This window comes from Anolis carolinensis, chromosome 1, assembly GCF_035594765.1.
Source record: "Anolis carolinensis isolate JA03-04 chromosome 1, rAnoCar3.1.pri, whole genome shotgun sequence".
Classification (NCBI taxonomy): Eukaryota; Metazoa; Chordata; class Lepidosauria; order Squamata; family Dactyloidae; genus Anolis; species Anolis carolinensis.
In genome coordinates this window covers 63,780,744-63,805,102 of record NC_085841.1, presented here as the reverse complement: position 1 = coordinate 63,805,102, position 24,359 = coordinate 63,780,744, and the positions used below count along the sequence as shown (strand labels likewise).

The 24,359-nt window shown below is 42.4% G+C and overlaps 1 protein-coding gene across 1 annotated transcript in view; it reads left to right on the top strand.

Annotated features, from left to right (window-relative positions):
• Positions 1 to 4,190: 4,190 nt before the first annotated feature.
• Positions 4,191 to 24,359, top strand: part of pgbd5 (piggyBac transposable element derived 5) — a 78,787-nt gene continuing 58,618 nt past the window's right edge. The window contains exon 1 of the mRNA XM_062975712.1: positions 4,191 to 4,901. Coding sequence (XP_062831782.1) covers positions 4,232 to 4,901 — 670 coding nt within the window. The 5' untranslated portion in view covers positions 4,191 to 4,231. The remainder of the gene's footprint in view (positions 4,902 to 24,359) is intronic.

The window sequence follows — 24,359 nt, the reverse complement described above, 5'->3', positions numbered from 1 at the left end:
GTCTGTTGGAAACTAGGCAAGTGGGGTTTATATATCTGTGGAATGTTCAGGTGGGAGAAAAAACACTTGTCTGTTTGAGGCAGGTGTGAATGTTTCAATTGGCCACCTTGATTAGTATTGAATGTCTGGCTGCTTCCTGCCTGGGAGAATATTTTGTTGTGAGGTGTTAACTGGCCCTGATTGTTTCTTGTCTGGAATTCCTCTTTTTTCTGAATTGTGTTCTTTATTTACTGTCCCAATTTTAGAGTTTTTAAATTAGTGGTAGCCAGATTTTGTTCATTTTAATGTTCTCCTCCTTTCTGTTGAAATTGCCCACATGCTTGTGGATTTCAATGGCTTCTCTGTGTAGTCTGACATGATATTCAGTAGACTCCTGCAGAGGTGAGAGGATCCCTCTTGTCCTTTGCGGAATGTAGCATTTGCTGGATTTTCTTAGTGAGTCTGTAGATCGTTGGTAGGTTGTGTTTCTTCATCAGCTTCTCTATATGGTCAGTGGTTCCTTCGAAGTATGGTAAAAACACTTTTCCTCTGGGTGGATCTTTGTTTTTCCTCTTGTGGCTTGTTCTTGACCTTGCAGCTCTTTTGATGTCTGAGGTGGAGCCTCCATTGGCCTGTAGAGCCCAGTTTAGGAGTTCAGGTCCCCTTGGAGGGGGTGGGCTTCGCAGATTCTTTTTGTGTAGTCTGCCAGGGCTTTAATTGTGCTTCTTTTTTGACTTGGGTGATGGTTGGAGTTTTTATGTAGGTATCTATTTGTGTGTGTGGATTTCAAACATGTATGCAAGCTTGAAATCCACAAGCACATGGACAATTTCAGCAGAAAGGAGGAAACCATGAAAATGAACAAAATCTGGCTGTCAGAATTAAAAAAACTCTAAACTCAGGATAGTAAATAAGGCACAACATTCAGAAGACTGGGGAATTCCAGACAAGAAGCAATCAGGGCCAGTTAATACCTCCCAACAAAGGATTTCCCCCAGTCAGGAATCAGCTAGGCTTTGAAGTTGTAATTTATTATTTATTTATTTATCCTATTTCTTTCTCTACCCCCAAAGGGGACTCAAGGCAGCTTACATATGGCAATTATTTGGTGCCTTAAAAACATATCCAAAACAAGCTTAAAATAATTGAATTAAAATTAATACATATTAAACATTTTAAAAGTTTGCATTCAATATTAAAATCATGCCATCTAGAAAGGCTAAGGCTGTTCCGTAGTCATTGCACATATTCCAAATCTATTATTGCACTGCTCTATTCTCTGAAAGTCTGATCCCAGAGGCTAATCAATGCTAATCAAGGTGATTAATTGCAACATTCACATTTGCCTCCAACAGACAATAGTTCTTTCTCCCACCCTGGACCTTCCACAGATATATAAACCTCCATTGACTAGTTTCCAACAGACCTCACAACCTGTGAGGATGCCTGCCATAGATGTGGGCAAAATGTCAAGGGAGAATGCTTCTGGAACATGGCCATCTACCCCGGAAAACTCACAGCAACCCATTGGTTATGTTGATTAAAATTGTTCTTAATTTTAGCTATTGTATCCTGGTGGCACAGTGGGTTAAACCACTGAGCTGCTGAACTTGTTGACCAAAAGGTCTGCAGTTTGAATTCGGGAAGTGGGGTAAGCTCCCTCTATTAGCCCCAGCTTCTGCCAAGCTAGAAGTTCGAAAACATGCAAATGTGAGTAGATGAATAGGTAACGCTCCAATGGGACGGTAACGGCACTCCATGCAGCCATAGCGGCCAGGGCTGTAGCCAAGGGGGGGAGGGTAGGGGTCCAACCCTCCCGAAATATTTCAGGTTTTTAAAAAACTGGTTTACTCGTTAATTTTAACTGATTAACCAAATCCCCATGTGTGTCCACAGAAGCTTATTGATGGGGCCTGCTTTCTAAATTATTTTGCGTTATGGAACTACCCTTCATGATTCCCAAGAAAAAAAATTCACCACACCCACCCACCGAATTTTTTTTCTGGCTATGAACCTGATGCCGGTCTCGTGACTTTGGAGGTGTCTACGGACAATGCCAGCTTTTTGGCTTAGAAATGGAGATGGGCACCAACCCCCAGAGTCGGACACGAGTAGACATAATGTCAGAGTAATAGAATCATAGAGTTGGAAGAGACCTCATGGACCTTCCAGTCCAACCCCCTGCTCAGCTCTTTAAGCTGCTCCTCATAGGGCTTGTTCTCCATACCCTTGATCATTTTAATCGCCCTCCTCTGGATGCTTTCCAGCTTGTCAACATCTCCCTTCAACTGCATTGCTCAGAATTGGACACAGTATTCCAGGTGTGGTCTGACCAAGGCAGAATAGAGGGGGAGCATGACTTCCCTGGATCTAGATGCTATACTCCTATTTATGCAGGCCAAAATCCCATTGGCTTTTTAAGCTGCCGCATCACATTGTGGGCTCATGTTTAACTTGTTGTCCATGAAGATATCTTTACCTTTACCCTCTATTATTTTTGCACTACAAATAAGATAGATGCAGTGTGCTCATGTTGTTTTTTCAAATGATGGATTGATGATGATAAATGGAAGCTCTTATGTGTGCCCACAATCCAGAGTCACCCACAGAACATTAACATGCCACTCAGATTTGCAGAACAAAAATACATGAACTTTACTAATTCCGAGATATCAAAAAACCAGTAATATTTACAATGGTCCCTCTGATTACTTACAGAAGTCCACAGTCATAAACAGTCCTTTCTCAGTCCACAAATCTGCTTCAGAGAAGAATACAGTCCTGTGTGTTGTTGAAGGCTTTCATGGCTGGAATCACAGGGTTGTCGTGTGTTTTCCAAACTGTTTGGCCATGTTCCAGAAGTATTCTCTCCTGAAGTTTCGCCCATATCTATGGCAGGCACCCTCAGAGGTTGTGAGGTCTGTTGGAAACTAGTCAAGTGGTTGTGAGGTAAAAATTTCAGGAGAGAATACTTCTGGAACATGGCCATACAGCCTGGAAAACACAAACATTGCAGTCCTGGTTCTTCACCCTCTATTCTCAGCAGCAAACAGACCTCAAAATAACAAGGCCTCTCTGAATACACAGCTTTCTCATCAGAAGTACTCAGCCAGCACTGAAAAACGTGTCCAAATTGGTTCTGCAGTAGCAGAACAGAAACAAAAATGAACAAAATCTGGCTACCAAAATTTAAAAACTCAAAAATCAGAACAGTAAATAAGAAGCAACACTCTGAAAACAGAGGAGTTTCAGACATGGGAACCAAGGGCAGCTAACGTCTCTGAACAAAGGATGCCCCCGGGCAGGAAGAAGCCAGGAGATGAAGCTATTCAATGCTAATTAAGGTGATTAACTACAACATTCACACTGGCCTCCAACTGACAAAGAGTTCTTCTCTCACCCTGGACTTTCCACGGATACATATAAACCATCCTTGCTTAGTTTCTCCATACCTCACAACCTCTGAGAATTCCTGCCATAGATGTGGGCGAAACGTCAGGAGACAATACTTCTAGAACATGGCCATACAGCCTGGAAAACATACAACAACCCTGTGATCCCGGCCATGAAAGCCTTCGACAACACATAGAACAGAAACAGTATCAAAATCAATCCCCAGGCAGGCCTGTAGCAAGGGGGGGGGGGGGGGGGTAAGGGTTCAAACTCCCCCCGCCCCCGAAATTTTTCAGGTTATAAAAAAAACTCTGGTTTACTCATGAATTTTAACTGGTTAACCAAATCCCCATGCTAGTCTATGAGACGCAAAACATTAAGAGTCCCTCTAGGCACTATCTCAAGCAGATATTGACAGGTTTGTAGCGGGGGGGGGGGGGGTTGCTAGGGGTTCACCCCCCCCCCCCCAGAATTTTCAAAACCCCTCCCGATTATTATTTTCTGGCTACAGCCCTGTCCTAAAGTCTTTGCAGGCTCAGCCAATCGGCTTCATGCACTTCATTTTCTAGTTGACATATACAGCCCAGTGCCTTTGCAAGCCATGACACAGTCCAGCCCCTCAGCAGTTTGAGGGACTGTGAACCGACCCTCAGCTGAAAAACTTTTGACGACCCTCGTCTCAGAAGTTGGCGCTTGCTCCCAGCGGTGCAGCCTGTCCTTTTAAGGCGCCTGTCCCTTTAAGCGACCAAGCCCCGCCTCTCGAAGGGACGGAGGGGGCGTGGCCAGCGGCGGTATAAAACCCCACCTCTGCTTCCGGGACTGCAGCTCTAATTGGCTCGATGAGGAGGCCGCGGGAGCGATGTTGAGCTGGCTGCCGCTTCCCCCGATGGCTCTGCAGACGACGACGCACAGGGGCGGGTGGTGCCGGGCTGAGCGGGAGGCTGGGCTGCGCGGAGGAGGAGAAGGCGGAGGAGGAGGAGGCAGCGGTAAAGGGGGCAGCGCCTGTTTGCCTCCTGCGGTGACCGAGCCGCTCCTGCTGCTGGGCTGCTGCCTCCGGCCCGAGGACCCCACCGAGCGAGGACTGCTCCTGGCGCCGCCGCCGCCGCGGGAGGAGGAGGACGAGCAGGGGAGGATGCTGGCCATGGCGGGGGGCGGCGGGCAGCGGCTGAAGGCGCTCTCGCTGCTGGAGGCGGCCCGCTGCCGCTACGAGAGCCTCCAGATCTCCGACGACGTCTTCGGCGAGTCCGGCCAGGACAGCAGCGGCGGCGGGAACCCTTTCTACAGCACCACGGCCGAGTCCCGCTCCGCCTCCGAGGAAGAGGAGGATGAGGGAGAACGGGGAGCCTCCCAAGGCAGGACGCCGGGCAGGCGAGGCTGCGAGGCAGAGGAGGAGCAGGAGGAGGAAGGCAAGGAGACGCCGCCTTTGCCGGCTGCTTGTCCGCCGGTGACAGAGGAGGAGGAGGAAGGCAAGGCAGGCTGGGGCTCCGGCTTGAAGGAGGCGCCCAGCCCGGCTTTCCAAGAGAGCAGCGGTAAGGAGGAGGCCTCGGGCGGGCTGCAGGCGGTGGCGGCGGGGTGTGGGACCAAGGAGCAGGGAAAGCGCGCCTCTGGCTCAGCACAAAGTCAGTTCGGGCAGCGAGAGGGGAAGGCGACCCCGAGGGGACCAAGGAGGGACACCTCTGCTGCAGGAGGAGTCTGGAAGGCGAAGGACGGCAGGGTGGGAGCCCAGGAAAGGAACTGGAACATTAGTACATTTAAATGGCCATGGCTCTGCGCTGTGGGATCCTGGGAGTTGTAGTTTCGCAAGGTCTTTAGTGCAGGGGCCTCTGCTCCAGCTACATATCCCAGAATCCCATCGCACAGCAGTGGTGTCCAACTGCAATCATTCTCACACCTGGAATACTGTGTACAATTCTGGGCACCGCAATTGAAGGGAGATGTCACATGCTGGAAAGTGTCCAGAAGGAGGGCCGCTAAAATGATCAAGGGCCTGGAGAACAAGCTCTATGAGGAGCGGTTTAAAGAGCTGGGCATGTTGTTTAGCCTGCAGAAGAGAAGGCTGAGAGGAGACATGATAGCCATGTATAAATATGTGTCAGCTTCTGCTTTGAATCATGTCCTGACAATATGTGAGGGGAAGTCATAGGGAGGAGGTAGCAAGCTTGTTTTCTGCTGCCCTGGAGACCAGGACGTGGAACAATGGCTTCAAACTACAGGAAAGGAGATTCCACCTGAACATTAGGAAGAACTTCCTCACTGTGAGAGCTGTTCGGCAGTGGAACTCTCTGCCTCAGAGTGTGGTGGAGGCTCCTTCTTTGGAGGCTTTTAAGCAGAGGCTGGATGGCCATCTGTTGGGGGTGCTTTGAATGTGACTTACCTGCTTCTTGGCAGGGGGTGTGGACTGGATGGCCCATGAGGTCTCTTCCAACTCTACATGTCTCACGATGCCATAGCATTGAGCCATGGCAGCCAAAGTGGTGCCCAACTGCATCCATTGCACGGTGAAGCTGCCCCCAGGGGGAGAATGATCCCAGTGTTGTCAAAGGCTTCCATGGCCGGAATCACTGGGTTGCTGTGAGTTTTTCCGGGCTGTACTGCCATGTTCCAGAAGCATTCTCCTGACGTTTTGCAGGCACGCTCAGAGGTTGTGAGGTCTGTTGGAAACTAGTCAAGTGGGGTTTATATATCTGTGGAATGATGTCCAGGGTGGGAGAAAGAACTCTTGTCTGCCTGAGGCCAGTGTGAATGTTGTAATTAAGCTCTTTGATTAGTATTTAACAGAAAGGAGGAAACCAAGAAAATGAACAAAATTTGGCTACCAGTATTTAAAAAAAACCCTCTAAAATCAGGACAGTAAATAAAGAACAACACTCTGAAAACAAGAATTCCAGACATGAATAAATCAGGGCTAGCTAACACCTCCCAACACAGGATTCTCCCAGGAAGGAAGCAGCCAGGCCTTGAAGCTGCAAAGCTTTTCCTTTTCTAATCAAGGTGATTAATTGCAACATTCACAATGGCCTCCAACAGACAAGAGTTCTTTCTCCTACCCTGGACTTTCCACAGTTATATAAACCTCCATTGACTAGTTTCCAACAGACCTCACAACCTCTGAGGATGGCTGCCACAGATGTGGGCAAAATGTCAGGAGAGAATTCTTCAGGAACGTATCCATACAGCCTGGAAAATTCACAGCAACCCAGTGATTCTGGCCACGAAAGCCTTCAACAACGCAATGATCCTTGTTGCTTCCTTTCACTTGCTTCTCAAATCTGACTTTGAGGTCAGTCCTTCAAAGGGCAAGGTGCTGGACTTTCCTGGGCTCCTTCTGTCTGGTTCTTTGGAGTTTGGCGGAACCTGTTTGCTGCACCCGGATGGAAGACATTGCTTCCTTGGAGAAGGTGCCCATGGTATGGTCTTAGCTTTGGTTTTGCAGGCATTGCAGAACTGAGCCCAGCCAAGGAAGTGCATCCTTTGGTGAAAACGGAGCACCTGCCACCCGGGAGCAGCGCAGAGCTCTCTTCAGTGTCTGCCAAAGATGCTGCTGAGCCTCCCTGGAGCCGGTGTGACAGCCCAGACCTTGGGAGTCTGGGCCCCTGTCAAGGGCTGCAGGGTCTACTTCTGGGTTTGTCATTTGGAGTAAGAGGGAGGGAGATCCACTGCAAAGATGTTGGACTACCACTGCTTCCTTTCTAGTGTGGGTGGAATGGAAGTTTCCCTTGTTTTTTCTTGAATCCAGATTCCCCCATCAGTCCAAAATCCTGAAAGCTTAGTCATTGGAAGGCAGGCTTGACTATTCAGGTTCATTCAGGACAGATGGAGGAAACCAAATCCCCACAGGTGGCAAAAAGATTTGGGGCAGCTGCCTCTCTCCCTATCAAGGTGAAGGGTACCTGGATCTTACTGCCAGAGACAGGCCATCCTATTAACATATCTGACCGTTGGTAGTAAAAATACAAGAATAACAAGTAAGAAGTTGTTGGTTTGCTGTGAGTTTTCCAGGCTGTTATAAAACAAGTTGTTTTGTAACCCATTTCTATTCCTTCTCATGAGGCTCAAGTTCAAACCAGTACAAATTAAATTCTACTTTACTAATGCAAAAGGAAGTAATTTTTCACTATTTGTTCTCTCAAAGGAACCAATATGATGTTTTATCCTTTTTTTCCTGCTTTAAGGAAGTTTTTGAAAATGGTTTGCAATTCAGGGCTTGATTCTGTTTGAAATTGGCATGCAGTTCTTTTATGTAGTAAACAGCATTTTCTGTGCCAAAAACAATACAGTTAAAATAATGGATGATACAGCAAAGGCTTCAAAAGCAATTAAATGAAGAGCATATTAACAATATCAATGTAAAATAGTAAGACATTTAAAGCATAATAAGAATGATCAAAATACAGCATGTTCCAGTAAAAAAAGAACCCTCTGCAAAGACGATCTGACAGTCAAAGGTCTGAGTAAGTAAAATAGTTGTGGCTGGAAGGCAATTCATTGGAGCAAAAAGCAACAAAAATCTTTTCCATTTTATTTGGCAAATCCTTTAATCACTGCATCTGATGTCCTTCCAGGATGCTTTGAGGTGATCACTTCACTCTAGTGTTCCAGTTGGCCCTGTTGTCTTGTCTTAGTAATGGAAAGTCAGTTTTTCATGTGTGATGTACCCAGTACATGGAAGGGCCAGGGATTAGCTTGGTTCTGAGCTTTTTCCTTTGACCATTTTAAGCGGAGTTGTGAAATGAATGTTCCTTCCTCTGAGACTGCAGCATCAGGTGATGCTGCCCTACATCTGCTGAATGGTCACGTATTGCACACTGTACCAAATAGAAGTCACACACATGCACACAGGAAGAGCTGACCCAGACAGTTTGCTGCCTGGGCCAGAGTAACTAATGGTTACTTCATGCTACCCACCTTATACTATGTTATTCTGACATTAGAAACAGAAAACCCCCAAACCCCTTATCTTTATCTTTAGGAGCAGGAACACAATACAGTACAACCCCTATGTGAATGGGATTGATATCTGCAGTTTTGTTTATCCGTATCTAAAAAAATATGTCCCCTTGAGGCATTTTTTTAGATTTTTCAGCGTGAATCTATGGTATTCTTGGGTCAGAAGTCATTCATTTCAGTGGGACTTACTATATAATCCATAGTTTACCACACTCACACTGAATATGGGAAAGTATCCTATGTGGATACAAGGGTCATATTATATTATAATTCCATGACCTTACAATTGAAAATCATCAATAGGTTGCTACCTTTACTTTCTCTGAGACTCATCATAGAGTCAATATTTCAGCCAGGGGTTCTTAACCAGGGATCCAAGGACCCCTTGCAGTCCATGAAAAGATTTTTTGGAGTCTCTGAACTTAAATTGAAAAAAAGAATCAACGTGTTATCTTTGAAAAACGTGATTTCCAATAATTGTAGTATTTAATTGAGAGACATGCAAAGCTATCTGATCCTACATTCTGAGAAGGGGTCTATGGTTTTCACCTGACTGGCGAAGAGGGCCAAGGGGTCCATGGAATAAAAAAGTTTAAAATTCTTAATGACTTGGATGGAGGTTTAGAAGATATGCTTATTATCAAAGGCTTTCATGGCCAGAATCACTGGGTTGCTGTGAGTTTTCTGGGCTGTATGGCCATGTTCCAGACGTTTCACCCAGGAGAGAATGTGAGTGAAACGTCAGATGTGGACAAAACGACAGGAGAGAATACTTCTGAAACATGGTCATGCAACCTGGAAAACTCACAGCAACCCATGCTTATCATGTTTGCAGATGACACCAAATTCAAATTTGGACGGATAGCTAATACTCCAGAAGACAGGATCAGAATTCAAAATGACCTTAACAGATTAGGGAGCTGGGCCAAAACTAAAACAATGAATTTGGACAAGGGGAAATGTAGGATACTACACTTAAACAGAAAAAATGAGATGCACACATACAGGATGGGCGACACCTGGCTTGACAACAGTCCATGTGAAGAAGATCCCTTGTGCCCTTAGCAAAGATGTTCACAATTGGACAAAAAGCATTCACTTAGGAGCCTTTGAAAAAGTCCTGTTCCAGTGGCAAATTTTACATTCACATGATTGTAGTTTTGTTTTTTACATTTTGTTTTAGCATTTTGCCATGTTGTTACAGCTGAACCCCATCCCTCTGTTGGATGCAATTATTTTGCTTGGATAGAAGAGATTGGCAGTATGAATAGCAGAAAGCAACAGATGGATAGATTGGTGAATTCTCCATAGCTCCATTTGGAATTGGTTTGGTATTTATCAAAATGTAAGGAGTTGGGTTATGGAGTTTTCTCTCTTTTGTGAGAGTTATCTTTTTGCTCATGGTATTTGCCCTCTGGAATTTTACTTCACATTGAAATCAGTTAAAAGTGCAAGCAGTAGTCCCCCAAATTGTATCTGTTTTGGTTCTCAGCCCCAGGCATTGATAGCAGAGGGGAAAATGTGATTTACTATTTTTAAAAGTCGTTCTGCACTACACCACTATATTGTATGTATTTGCCACTCTAACTTACTTGTTGCCATCCTATGCTATGAAGGGATCTGTCATTTGATTAGGTATGTATACTTACTAGAGAACTCTAGTCTTTAGTACAGTCAGTCTGCCACATCCATAGGGGTTTGCTTTGAGAAATCCACATGGATATGAAACAAGTAGATGATCACACTAAGTATTTTTAAATGGTGATGTGAATATGAACAATTCAATGTATCTGTGTTTATGTTGCTGTCATTTAAGGGGGGGACGATGATCCCTGATTGAATTTGCGAATCTAGACCCCTAGTTCCAGGGGGGGCACTGTATACAACTAAACTATATTTCTCAAAGTACCAAGAAAAGAACTGAGAATTAAATTGGGTTATTTCTAGAACTGTTAGTTCAAGAGACCACAATAGCCCTCCGTAGAAACCAATTTTCGGTATCTTATTGAGCTCTAACTACCAAGAGTCTGTAAAATAAAGCCATGGCTTTTAAAGTGGTGTGAAGCATTACAGTATAGATACACTCTATGACTCTGCACAATTATGTAGTCACAGAGTTTCTGGGAAGATCGTAACAGCTGAACAAATTAGATCAAGCTTAGGGAAACATCTTAGGAGCCTCCGGTGGCCATGGGGATAAAAGCCTCGTGACTTGAAGGTTGGGGTGCTGACCTGAAAGCTGCCAGGTTCGAATCCCACCCGGGGAGAGCGCAGATGAGCTCCCTCTTTCAGCTCCAGCTCCATGAGGGGACATGAGAGAAGCCTCCCACAAGGATGGTAAAACATCAAAACATCCGGGCGTCCCCTGGACAACAACGTCCTAGCAGATGGCCAATTCTCTCACTCCAGAAGCAACTCCGGTTGCTCCTGACACAAAAAAAAAAGGGAAACATCTGAGAAATGAGCAAATGAAAAAGCTTTATAGACTTTGTTTATGTATTTTGAGTGACATATTGGTGCTGCTTCAGATGTACTTCTATACTTGTCATGCTTAACCATTACCTAGGTTGGTTATGGCTGATAAAAACTGGGATTCAACAACTTTTGGGGAGCCACAGTTTCTACAGCCGGCTGTAAGCTTTCTTCTTGTTCCTCTAACTCGGAGCTGCTTTAGCCATGACAAGCTTTACAGTTGCGTGGGATGGGGAGAGAAGTTACATATATAAAGAATATGACAAAGTTTCAGTTACATCCAGTAAGGAAATCTCTCTGAATCTGGAATGCTTGCAGATTGCCGCAACCCTTTGTCTCCAAAGCTAAGGGACTGCATATTTTCAGATCTTGGAAATTTTAATTTTTTTGGCTACAGTTCCCAGTTTATATTTTTTCCAAAATATAAACAATTCAATGGAACTTTCAATGTCAACATTTAAAGCGGAAGTAAGAAGCATGCGAAGCTTTCAGGTTCCATTTTCCCAAAGTTTTATCCAGTGTAGTCTAATGCAGGTATGGGCAAACTTCAGCCCTCCAGCGGTTTTGGACTTCAACTCCCACAATTCTTAACAGCCTCAGGCTCTTTCCTTTCCCCCCTCAGCCACTTAAGCCAAAATTACATTCCCTTACTGAAATTCGGCTACTTATATGAAGACAACTTGGTGGGTGGGAAATTTTCTGTCAGTTCAGAACAGGGAAAAATTCTGATGCTCTTCTGTGGAAAATACTTCCCACCCCATCCACACACCAATAGCTGTATGGGCTGTTGTTTTGCAAGTTAATCTTTTAGTGAAATAGAATGATCAACTACCTGAAGCACATCATCTTGTTCTGAACCTGAAATAGAACAGACTAGTAGTGCAGAGAGTGAGTGAAGTTGACATTGCTAGTTATGTCTTAGTTCACACAAAGTAAATCTATAGATATCAGATACATCATACAGTTCTCTTTATGTATGTGTCCTAAAATGTGTCCAGTCAAGTGTATAGCTATTGTTATCATTTTCTTTTTCAGTTACTAGAAAAATAGTCTAATCAGATAATTTACAAATAAAGCTTTCAATATGTTTTAGCCAAACTTGTCAAATTACATAGCATGCCACTTTTTCCAGAAGCCCTACAGCGCTGATGTACCCAGAGTTGACTCTGAGTTAATTCTGACTGTGAATTATGCTTTGGTGGTACCAAAACATTTCTAGCTCAGGAATCAATATCCTAACATCAAATCTGACTAGCAGAGGTTCATGGACAGCTTCTCCTCTACCTTTACCTATTGGAAATTTCCATCACTCTCCCTGCCCAGCTGTTAACAGCAATTGGGCTTTAGGTCGAACAAAATTTCCTTCATGTTAAACTCTTTTTCTCATTTAAAGCCTCTTGATTTTGCTCTTATTGTCCTTTGACATTCATGGCCATGAATATCTTTTGTGTATTCATGTAACTATGTAAAATTCCCAGACTATCGGATTGTATAAAGATTCCCTTCCCCCTTCGCAGTCTCTGCCTCTTCTCCTTCATTATCTTTTCTGGATCTCTCTTTTCCTTCAGAAAAGCTTCGCTTCCCCATTAACAAGATAGTGAGTTAAGAATGACGTTATCACCATTACCTGATATTTTCCATCGCTACCTAAGTTGGAGGCTTTCCATGAAAATATATAAATGTAAAAGTCATTAGTATGCTTTTTCTAAATCTGTAATCTTAAATTGTTTGCCTTGCTTATTTTGAGTCATGATTGGCTCAGGGAAGCAACTGAGCCCCTGGTGGCGCAGTGGAGTAAACTCTTGTGCTGGCAGGACTGCTGACCTGTTCGAATCTAGCTCAGGGAGAGCGTGGATGAGCTCCCTCTGTTGGCTCCAGCTCCATGTGGGGACATGAGAGAAGCCTCCCACAAGGATGGTAAAAACATCAAAACATCAGCGCGTTCCCTGGGCAATGTCCTTGAAGATGGCCGATTTTCTCACACCAGGAGCAACTTGCAGTTTCTCAAGTCGCTCCTGACCCGAAAAAAGGGAAGCAAACTAAGATTTAGGCATGGTTGTCTGCTACTCTATTGAGAAGACGGCTTTCAGCTTTTCCCCAAAAGGGCTAACACTAGGGTACTCTGATTCCAACATTATCTAAGGTACATCTACATTGTAGAATTAGGGCAGTTTGATACTAATTGAATTGCCATGGCTGTGAGCTATGGAATTATGGACTTGTAGTTTTGCAGGATCTTTATCCTTCTCTGTCAAAGAGTGTTGTTGCCTCACCAAATTACACATCCCAGCATGTCCTAGCATTTAAAGTGGTGTCAAAGTGCATTTTTTATTTAGTGTAGATGCACCTCGAGAAATCTTTGACTAGTGTCTGGTGTAAGAAATAACTATGTATACTCAACCTTTCAAACACAGATGCAGTCAGGTGTGTTCAGGGTAGTGTTGGTAAAATAATACTGGGAAAGTCAGGTATGTTCTCAGACACAACTATTATGAAAAAAGTTAGAAAAGAGAGCATTATTTTAAAAGTATAATAATGGGTGATTATCTTAAAACATCTGTGTGCTACCCTGTACATAGAAGTATCTGGCATAGTAATGCTAGCAGTTTGTCATGGTAAAACTAGACCCATACAAATAAAGTAAAATGAAGTAAATATCAGTACAAAGTTAGCAGATGGATCTGAAAATTATAACAAAGAGGTGAAATAATTTTCTCTGGAGCAGTTAGTCATAGAGCCATTCTCTCCACAATAGTAGCATTAGTCATTTTCTTCCTTGTGAAATGTTTAAAATAGACTGATAATTTTCTCTTACAGAAAAAAAGCAACAGGTGGATTTTGAGACTGGATGCCATAAATGATCTCAGCTGAGTAGAGTGAATCTCTTGATCTTTTTTTCCCACTGTTGCGAGCTGCTTTCCATTTAAGGCAGAAAGAATAAAATAGTCAGTTCTTCTAGAGACAGATAAGCTCAATATTATAATAGGTTTTGCCTGATTGGTATCCCCCCACGGACAGAAATCTGTTTGATCCTGCAAAAATCCCCATTAGTAGAAAAAGGAGGCAAGCAGTTTTCACTGATTCTCCTGCCCACACTGCCTTCTGAGCTCATAGGATCAGCCTTTGCTAATCCAAGAGTACACAGCTAAACCTTTCCTGACAGATGGTCATCTGTTTAAAAATATTCAAGGAAGAAGAGCCCAATGTCTTCCTTTGTAGCCTTTTCCACTGTTGAACTGAAGTTCTTCCTAATGTTCACTCCAAATTTCCGTTCATTTGAATCTATTGGTTCAGAGTCTAGCCTCTGGAAGAAAAAGCCTCTGAAGAAACAACATGGGAGGTGGCACAGGGAGTTTCAGGTCCAATGAGAAAATTGCCCTGATTTCCATTTGCTGGCAGAAGTCTGAAAGCACCTCTACTGGATTGCTTTCTTTTGGTCAGCAAAGAGACACCAATTGGATATTGTCCAATATCAAATATATCACGCATCGGCAAACTTCGGCCCTCCAGGTGTCTTGGACTTCAACTCCCATAACTCCTAATGGCCTACCAGCTATTAGGAATTGTGAGAGTTGATGTCCAAAACACCTGGAGGGCTAAAGTTTGCCCATACCTGAACTATATGATTGAAAATGAGTCCATTGTAAAAGATTACATTTTGTAAATGTATGTATGTGTATCTCTTCTGCATATCAGTCGGGTGTAATGTTTAAAAGGTTCCTAGTCCAGAAAACTCCAAGTTTCAGTGATAGCCAGAAATGCATTTGAACAGTCAAGACTGCCAGCTGCACTAGGCCTGGAAGGAAAGTCAGATAAATGAAGTGAAGTGAAGTGAAGTGAAGAGATATGTCTACAGCTTCACATGTCCTTATTACAACCCATTTGGATTAGTGTACTATACAGAGTTGCTGTTGGGAAGCTTCAGCAGGTCTACAGTGTTCTTGACAAAGTGCTATAATGAACTGGAACATGTAATTCCCTGGTTGAAATGGCTTCACAGGCTATGCACCACCACTTTTCATTGTTGGGTACAATTTGAAATGGTAGGCATGACTTATAAAGTCCTATAATTTTCAGTCCATTACCCAAGAGACTATCATCCTGTAAGAACCTACCTGAGTCTTACAGTCCTCTCACAACATGATAAATCAGCCATTTTTTTGATAACAGAGAAAGACTTAAAAAAAAATAAACTGACATTTGATGGTTAAATGGTGGTAGGGACCCTTTTGTGGTGTGAGTTTGCTGTATTTTTACTTTTAATCATATCACATCTTTCAAAATTAATAATATTTTAATATGATATTTTGTTTAACCATGTTTTAATTTTTTTTAATCAAGATTTTAGCTTTAACTTTTTGCAGCCTTCTTTTAAGCCACCCATATCAGGAGAAAGACCGGATATAAATTACGAATAAATTGTCAGCTATGCTAACTGTGTATGGCTTGCTGTGTAGTTTCTTAGTACAGTAGAATCTCACTTATCCAACACTCGCTTATCCAATGTTCTGGATTATCCAACGCATTTTTGTAGTCAATGTTTTCAATATAACGTGATATTTTGGTGCTAATTTTGTAAATACAGTAATTACTACATAGCATTACTGCGTATTGAACTACTTTTTCTGTCAAATTTGTTGTATAACATGATGTTTTGGTGCTTAATTTGTAAAATCATAACCTATTTTGATGTTTAATAGGCTTTTTCTTAATCTCTCCTTATTATCCAACATATTCGCTTATCCAACGTTCTGCCGGCCCGTTTATGTTGGATAAGTGAGACTCTACTGTACTTTTTTTCTGGCCTAAATGAAACTGCTAATAGACTACTCCTGGTCAATGGGAATGTGGTAAGTCAGCACTTCCATTTCTGTTGATTCAGTGGGTTTACTAGTGATAAGAGTTAGGCCTAGTGGGTATGGTGAGGTCCTTCAGATGTTGTGGATTTGTAATTTCCAACAGCCCTTGACAACACAATGCCAGTAGTTTAGTTCAGCATCTTCTAAAGCAGGCATGGGCAAACTTTGGCCGCCGGGTGTTTTGGACTTCAACTCCCACCATTCCTAACAGCCTCAGGCCCTTTTCTTTCCCCCCTCAGCCGCTTAAGTGGCTGAGGGGGAAAAGGAAAGGGCCTGAGGCTGTTAGGAATGGTGGGAGTTGAAGTCCAAAACACCTGGGGGGGGGGGGCGAAGTTTGCCCATGCCTGTTCTAAAGTTCTGCCCTGTTGTCACCCCTAAATCAAATCTCAATCAGACTTGGCTTGTATGTGCTATATTAGACCATGAGAGCAAAAAACATGCTCATATTTTTCATTGTATTTATGCAGCATTTGAGATGCAAGAGAATTTTAAGGCATAGTCAGTGGGTGAATTCGCATGAGATACAAGTGGGATGCTACTCAGTTTGTCCCGCTTGTAGGAAGAGTGGCTGAACAAACCATATAACGTCAGTCTGATTTATCATGTTGTGCGAATGTGAACAATTACCTTTCTCTGCTTTGTTTCTGTCCCAACAAATCAAGGGCAAACATTAGATTCTTTCTTTGGCTTGTTGGGAGAAAAAGCTCCCTTCCAACTCTGTAATTCAATGAAGTTTCTGAAAAACAAATGTTAGCTGCTGATAAAGCAAGGGAAAGAAAAAGCTTCAAAGTTGTTCCGGTGAACAATAATTTCTTTGAATCTGTCAGAGGCAGGAAAACAGTAGGTGTGTGCTAGATGCCAAAGCTGTGGAAGAACTATTGAGGGAAGGTAGCAGAATTTTGAAAAAATATGAATTATTTCCACCGAACTTCATGGCAGAAGACGAAGAATGCATTTTGAGAGATAGCCTTCTGTCTCTTTTAAACACAGGTGAGAAAGGAGTCTAAGAGTACATGATAAATTAGTATAACAGAGGACAGATGGTATACATTTGGAAATTTCTAGAGCCTAGGCAATATATGCAACTTATCAATGAAATAGACCACTTTACCAGAGCTTGTTTTGAAATATAGGAATTGGTTGGAAGAAAGATTTATTTTTCAAAAAAATGAATAGAGATATCAGCTTGATAAAGAGAAATTGGCATGCCTTTTGCAACAGTTTGGCATGCTGCATCAGTTTCTATAGTTCTTTGCGTTCTAATAAACTTGTAAGGTGGGGTAGCAGAAACCAAAATGAGGCTGTCATCCTTTGGATATATCATGAGATGGCATGACGCCCTGGAAAAAGTGATCTTGCTTGGTAAAGTTGAAAGCAGTAGAGAAAGAAAAGGACCATGTTGCAAGTTGATTGATATGGCCCAGGAAGCTAGGGGCCTTGTTTTCGCAAGACAGGGCCAATGGTGGCAGGGGATCTCGGGGGCCTGTCGTTTATAGGATCACCATAACAATAAGATTGGGAATTAATAGATATTATGTCCTTGGGCTTTCAAGCATCCTACTCTATTAGGTAAGATTATTTTTACACTGATTTCTTTGGGACCAATAAATGGTTAAAGAACTAGGTGTAGAGACTAGAAAGGACTGCTCATTGTTAGAATGGAGGAAAATATGAATTCAGTGAAGTTCTTAACTATATATATTGTGTGAGCACTGTTGTGTGTGGCTTTGGACAAGTGTGAACAGAGGAATGAGCTCTCTGTTTCTTATGCCTACTAGCAGCCTGCAGTTTGTAGTCTTTTCTCAACCCCCCCTTAATTGATTTTTAAAATATCATTGCCAAGAGGAGAAAAGAAGTTGAGAGCTCTGAATATGGGCTAAGCATATCCATTAACCTAATCTGTCCATATGTGCAAATTTTTAAATTGGAGTCGACATCTGTAGGGGATGTATTTGCTTGAGACTAAAGCAGTTAAGATCTTCTGATTGTTGAATGATGGGTGGCGAATATTAGTCTTTTCAGCTTTGGAGTGTCAGCGTTTTAGCAAAAGTAATAGCACGTCAGATCAAGCCATGTTACTACTGAAGATGTTTCATGAGTCTGCATCCCTAGTGAAGTACTTTGAAACAAGCTGAGTGATAGTGGAGTGCCACTATCAATGTGGCAAAAGCTCGTGGCAAGATATATACTCTTCACTTCTCCTCAGTATCCTTTTTGCATATATCCTAGAATCATAGAATTGGAAGAGACCACATAGGCCATCTAGTCAAATCCCTTGCCATGCAGGAAAGGCACAATCAAAGTATCCCTGACAGATGGACTTAATGATCACTGAGAGTTATTTCAGATATGCTTTCATAGGCATTTCCTAGGATGAGTCTGAATCAATGTTTTTCTGGCTTATGGATAACTCAAATCATTCCAGTGCCAAGTTTTTTTGAGTAAAAACCCCACAGGACAACATGTAGATGCCATGCTGAAAATATTAGAAGTGACTAGCTGTGCCCGGCCACGTGTTGCTGTGGCATCGACCTAAGTGGGTTTTTGTCTGTGGAGGCAAGTATGAATGTTGTAATTAGACACCTTGATTAGCACTGAATGGTCTTGCAGCTTAAAAGCCTGGTTGTTTCTTCCCTGGGGGAATCCTTTGTTGGGAGGTGAGCTGGTCCTGATTGTTTCCTGCCTGGAATTGCCCTGTTTTCTGAGTATTGTTCTTTATTTACTGTCCTGGCTGTAGTGTTTTGTAATGCTGGGTGCTAGGTTTTGTTCATTTTCATGGTTCACAACAACCCAATAGTAATAATAGTAATAATAATAATAATAATAATAATAATAATAATAATAATAATAATGACTCCGAGGCGGAGGGTGTCCAGAGAAAGAGGGCAACTGAAAGGATGAACAATCCCTCTGAGGAGCATCTTAAAGTGCTGGATCTGTTTACTTACAGAATAAAGGTTGAAAGGAGACATGGGAGTCATGTATAAATACTGGTCTCACCCCTGAGAATAGTCCCTTACAGCAATAGTACAGCAGTTTTTCTCTCAGTGCGAACTCTCTCTCTTCTGAGGGAGAAAGGGGGTGGGGTTGTCAGCCACAAGCTCCGCCCATCATGGCAACATTTTGAGACAGTGGGGTTAGTCTCCCCAGGCAGCTGCAAAGTCCTTTGGGTAATGTAGTTGTTTCAGTGGGGGGGGGATCTGCACATGTGTAGTAACCAATTGTGGGGTTTTGGTGGTTTTGTTATTTGGTCTTTATTTTTCTAAGTTTATTTGATTTAAAGACACAGATTGGCTGACTATGTCTTTAGTGGCCAAATTTGGTGTGATTTGATCCAGTGGTTTTGTTGTTTACTCCATGGGAAAAACGTACATTACATTTTTATATATATAGAAGAAGATTGTGAGCTATGCAATCCTGGAAATTCTTGAAATGAGAGAGCTTAAAAGAGTCATAATTCTTGATCAGGAGGACTTTTAGGAAAGGTTGAATTCACCCTATGACTTTCCAGTTCCATCTTTTTAATGTAAGTTAAAAGCCTGTACTAACTTAGTGTAAGATGTGGCAAACATGTGACCCTCCCAATCTTGAACTGGAACTCCCAGCAGCCCTTTCCACATTGCCTATGGTGAGGAATGCTGGGGACTGCAGTTTAGCAACATCAGGAGAGCCTCAGATCTCCCATCCCAAATTGAGTGAATTAATGTAAGGTTAAGGTAAAGGTTTTCCCCTGACATTAAGTCTAGTTGTGTCCGACTAGGTTGGTGTTCTTCTCCATTTCTAAGCTGAAGAGCTGGTTTTGTCCATAGACACATCCTAGGTCATGTGGCCAGCATGACTGCATGGAGCACCGTTATCTTCCTGCCAGAGCAGTACCTATTGATCTACTCACATTTGCATGTTTTTGAACTGCTAGGTTGGCAAAAGCTGGGGTTAACAGTGGGAGCTCACCCAGCTCCCTGGATTTGAACTGCCAGCCTTTCAGTCAGCAAGTTCAGCAGCTCGGTTGTTCAATCCACTGCGCCACCGAGGGCTCTGAATTAATGTAGTAATGATTTATTAAATTAATGGATGGAGGCTAGTTATAATCAGTGAAGATGCAACTGAATGACTATACATGCATTTATTTATGAGGCTAGTTTGGTTTTAGTGGATATCCATAGTATATTTTGCTACTGGCTTTATTGCATTTGTTGTTGTTTTTGAATTATAAATAGCATTTTGAGATTCTTTTTTTTAAAAAAGATCAAACAGTGGTATGAAAATGCTATAACTGGTGTGTGCCAAGTCTCAAAAGACAGAACCAGCTTTCTGCATTAATAAAGTTATCTTCTCCACAAAATTAAATTGGGGTATGAAAAATGAAAGGGCATTTCTTTCTACATATTTCAAGCTTGTTTCATGCTTCCTTCAAGCTGCTCAGAACATTCCTTTTAATGGGTTTGAGTAAAACTTGGAAGCAGGAACTCATTTCCCCTGCTGGGCTTCTGTTAAATCAGCAAACCATAACAACAAACCTGTCCTTGTAATCTGGTTATATACAAGGTAACACCGTTAATGGCTTAATTGGTTAATGAGTTAAACCCCTTTAATAAGTTCAGACTCTTATAGTTAACTCAGTACTTCAAAAGAGATAAGTGTATGTTACATTTAATGCCATTTCTGCTTTATGCACCTAGCTTTGGAAGCCGTTAGAAATGTCAGTTTGAAATTCTTCTTTGCCCAAGGTAGATTTCTCAGGGAGTCATCTTGCCTTTCAATATCCTAATCTCTGAAGCCTAAGGGTTATATACCTACACTGTCATCAATCCAGTTGTTAGTCTCAGCTAGACTAGTCCTTCTGCGTCAAAAGGAATTAAGAAGTTTCCTCCAAATTCCATTGCTTCAGTTATATTTTATTTTTATTGCCAAATCCATTTAGCTCTCTTAAGCCAACTGGAGCTCAGATAGTTTTCCTTTTGGAGTACAACTCCCTCAATCTCTTAGCTTCTGTGGTTAAATTCCATACTGGTTAGGAGGTTTTGGAAATTCTATTCCAAAAACAAAACTTCTGCCAACGCAGTGGCCTTATTATACTATGGCACTTTTCTGATAAAAGCAGACTCTTTTTGTCCCTGTTTTGGTGTGTGCCAAGCAATGGGTCTCTTTCTGGTCTCTTTGGACCTTTGGCTTTCGGCTTCTCCGCCAGTGATAAGAAACTTATGTAGTAGAGAGTTACTACCCTTTATGTAGCCTGTATTTATCTACATGAGGCCAAAAATTAGAAACTCTGGATTCTCAGATGCAGTTCTTTTTAAATAAAGGGACCAATGTTTGTAGGGGATTGTTTTGTTCCAGTGTTCAGTATTTTCAAGAAATTCAAAGTGAAGTAATTGGATCTTACTCGTCTGTTATATTTTATGTCCTTAGCAACCCTGTGAGATTAGTTAGCCAGAGAGATAGTTATCAGCCCAAGGCCACTCAAAGACCGATATGATTTCATTGTGTTTATTCCAGCACAGTAATAGCCAATGCTCACTGGCTGTATTGTGTCGAAAGCTTTCATGGCCAGAATCACTGGGTTGCTGTGAGTTTTCCAGGCTGTACGGCCATGTTCCAGGAGCATTTGTTCTTGACGTTTTGTCCACTTCTATGGCAGGCATATTAGTGAGGTCTATAGGGAGATCAGTAGTGTTCTTTCCTGTGCTTGTGCCCTTTTGTGATGCTGCCATCTTTATCCTCTCTTTGGGCAAGCCCAAACATTTCCCATCAAGGAAAAGGCAAGCACTGGAAATCATCTGCTCACTTGCTGTGCTTGTATGTTCAGAGAGGGCAGGTGCAATGCCTACCTGTGAGTAAAGTGATGGTCAAGGTGCTTGGAATGCCTCTCAAGGTATTGTATCTCTGTGAGCATCTATTCCTTTCCACTTTATTCTCAAAACAACAATGTGAAGTGGATTTTAAGCTGAGAGCAAGAAAAGTTTGCTCAAAATTCATTTAGGGAATTTCAAGACTGACTGGAATTAGAACCTGGATCTCCTAACCACTATTCCATGCTGCTCTGCCTGGAGATGTAAAAATAATCTGAATTGTTCCTTTTACTAAGAGAGTGCCACAGGGTCACATATTGGGAAAGTTATCTGCGCTAGAGAGATGGCACTCAGGCTTGCATGCTCTGCTGTAGCATAGTCCCGAGATGGTTTTGCCAAGGAGCAGAGGAGCTAACTTGATTAATACAGAGAGCTGGTCCTGTCTTTTGGGATTTAGCCAGTGCTATATTTGCTTGCTCTGCAGTGTACTGCTGAGCTAACCAAAGAGAGGTGGGGAGACATAACAGGTTTTTACTTTAAAACATATTTTTTCTCCATAGTGGATCAAAAATTACAACATGCATGGAGAGGATACTTTCTTAGTGTGCTTTAAGAATGGCTTGATTTTAACTATAGCATTTGTTTTGGCCTTTTTCCGTTTAAATATTCTGAAGCAGTAGAGAAACACTGAGCAAGCATCTTGTGCGTTCTTTTCGTGTCCTTGATTATGCATGGGGAACTTTGTCTTTCATTCATCAAATACTTCCCTAGAGAAATGATCGGAAGTTGTTATTGGCCCAGAGTAGCAGAGAGGAATTGGATCCAAGCATCAGTGCAGTGTTACTCAGTGACATTGTTTGGGGTAAGCTGATTTGCCTCTTGACAGGCCTTATTCGCTATACATAATGCTAATGCATGTATCTGAAGCATTCAAACCAAAGGTGAATGGCTAGGAGCAGAATATCTGGAATTTCTCTGAATAATATGTAACTGTACAGTGGAGCAGGGAGGGATCTATTATCTGGGAGGCTACACGTGGCTTCCTGATCCCTGGACTTCCCAGAACTGTGGTTTCCAAACTTTGATCCTCCAGATGTTTTGAATGTGAGCTCCCAACATTCTTGACTATTGACCTAGCTGACTTGGACTTCTAGGAAGTGAAGTGCAAGACACTTGAGAAATTTGAATTTGGGTAGCACTGCATTGGACTTTACTCAATCCTACTCAAATTGATTAAGCAGATAGAGTGCAGTTGGAAGCTCATAAATAAAAAATTTATTCCTACAAAGTAAAGGCATGTTTAGTGTCCAGTTCTGAATGCTGCAATTTAAGAAACCTGTTAACAAGCTGGAAGATTGTGAGTCTGAAAAACAAATCTTATGAGACAAGGCTTAGCCTGGAGAAGAGATTTTATTAAAAGATGCTTTGAAGGGCCCCTTGGCATAGATCATGGGTGGGGATTGTATGGCCCTGCATTTCAACTCTGAGCATTATCAGCAGTGACTTTGCTGGATATAGCTGCAGGGAGTCATGTGCCAACCACATTTGGGTAGCCACATGATCCCCACTCCTGACAAAAGACAATAGACCTAAACTAATATCTAAAGGGAGTTTTTCCCAGTAAATTACAGGTGGCATGAGCTATTGGATTGTGGAACAGGTTGCAGATTAGAAAAGAAGGTAATTCTGTTTCAAGCAGAGAATGGTTGGCTACCTGTCATAGATGGTGTAGCAACATATCTCTTGCATCAATGCCATTTAATGTGGTTTCTGACCCTATGTTGTTGCAGTAATGTTTTAAAACCTTTGATAAATCAGACAGATCAATTCCTTGGAAATCACACGTGGTGGTGGTGATGGTGGTATTTTTAACCAAAAACATGGGCAACTATCTGCATTTCTGAAGAGGCAATACACATTTTTTAGTTGTTTCATGTAAGACAGAAATCAAAACTTGCACACCAACTGCACCTGTTCCTTGAGACGCTGGATCTGGCCACTGTGGTACATGGCTTAGTTATATCCCACTTGGATTCCTATAATGCCCTCTACATGTGGTTGCCTTGGAAGAATGTGCAGAAACCTCAGCTGGTCCAAAGAGCTGCATCCAGGTTGCTAAGTGGGGCTGGCTACAGGGAGTGCACAATCCCTCTGTGGCTGCCAGTTTGTTTCCAAGTAGAATTTGAAGTTCTGGTTATGAGCTATACATCCCTATGTGGTGCAGGTATTTGGCAGATTGTATCTCCCAGTACAAACCTACCTGGGCCCGAAGATCCTCAGGAGAGGCCCTTCTCATTGCAATCTCAGTTGATGGGGATGCAAGAGAGGACCTTCTTGGTGGATGTCCCTCAACTCTAGAACTCCCTACTTAGGGAAGCTAGCATGATCCCTTCCCTATTTTCCTTACAGAAGCAGGCATAGATATTTTTATTCAAATGAACTTTTAAAGAAAATAGATTTAAAAACCAAGCAGTGTTTTAGGTGTTTTAATAGGCTTTTAAGTGGCTTTATTGTTTTAACTGTTTATTTTTAATAGTCTTATGATTAATTTATCTTAGTATTTATATGTTTTAGGTTTTAATTTGTGCATTATATTGTTTTTAGTATTGTTAGCCACTTTGCGTCCCTTTTAAGAGCGAAACAGCAGGATACAAAGAAATAAAACAAGAATAAAAGAACTTACTACTATCATAAGGTAGGGTAAAGATTTTCCCGTGACATTAAGTCCAGTTGTGTCCAACTCTGGGGGTTGGTGCTCATCTCCATTTCTAAGCCAAAGAACTGGCGTTGTCCATAGACACCTCCTAGGCCATGTGGCTGGCATGACTTCATGGAACTCTGTTACCTTCCTGCCACAGCGTTACCTATTGATCTACTCAGTTTGCATGTTTTAGAACTGCTAGGTTGGCAGAAGCTGGGG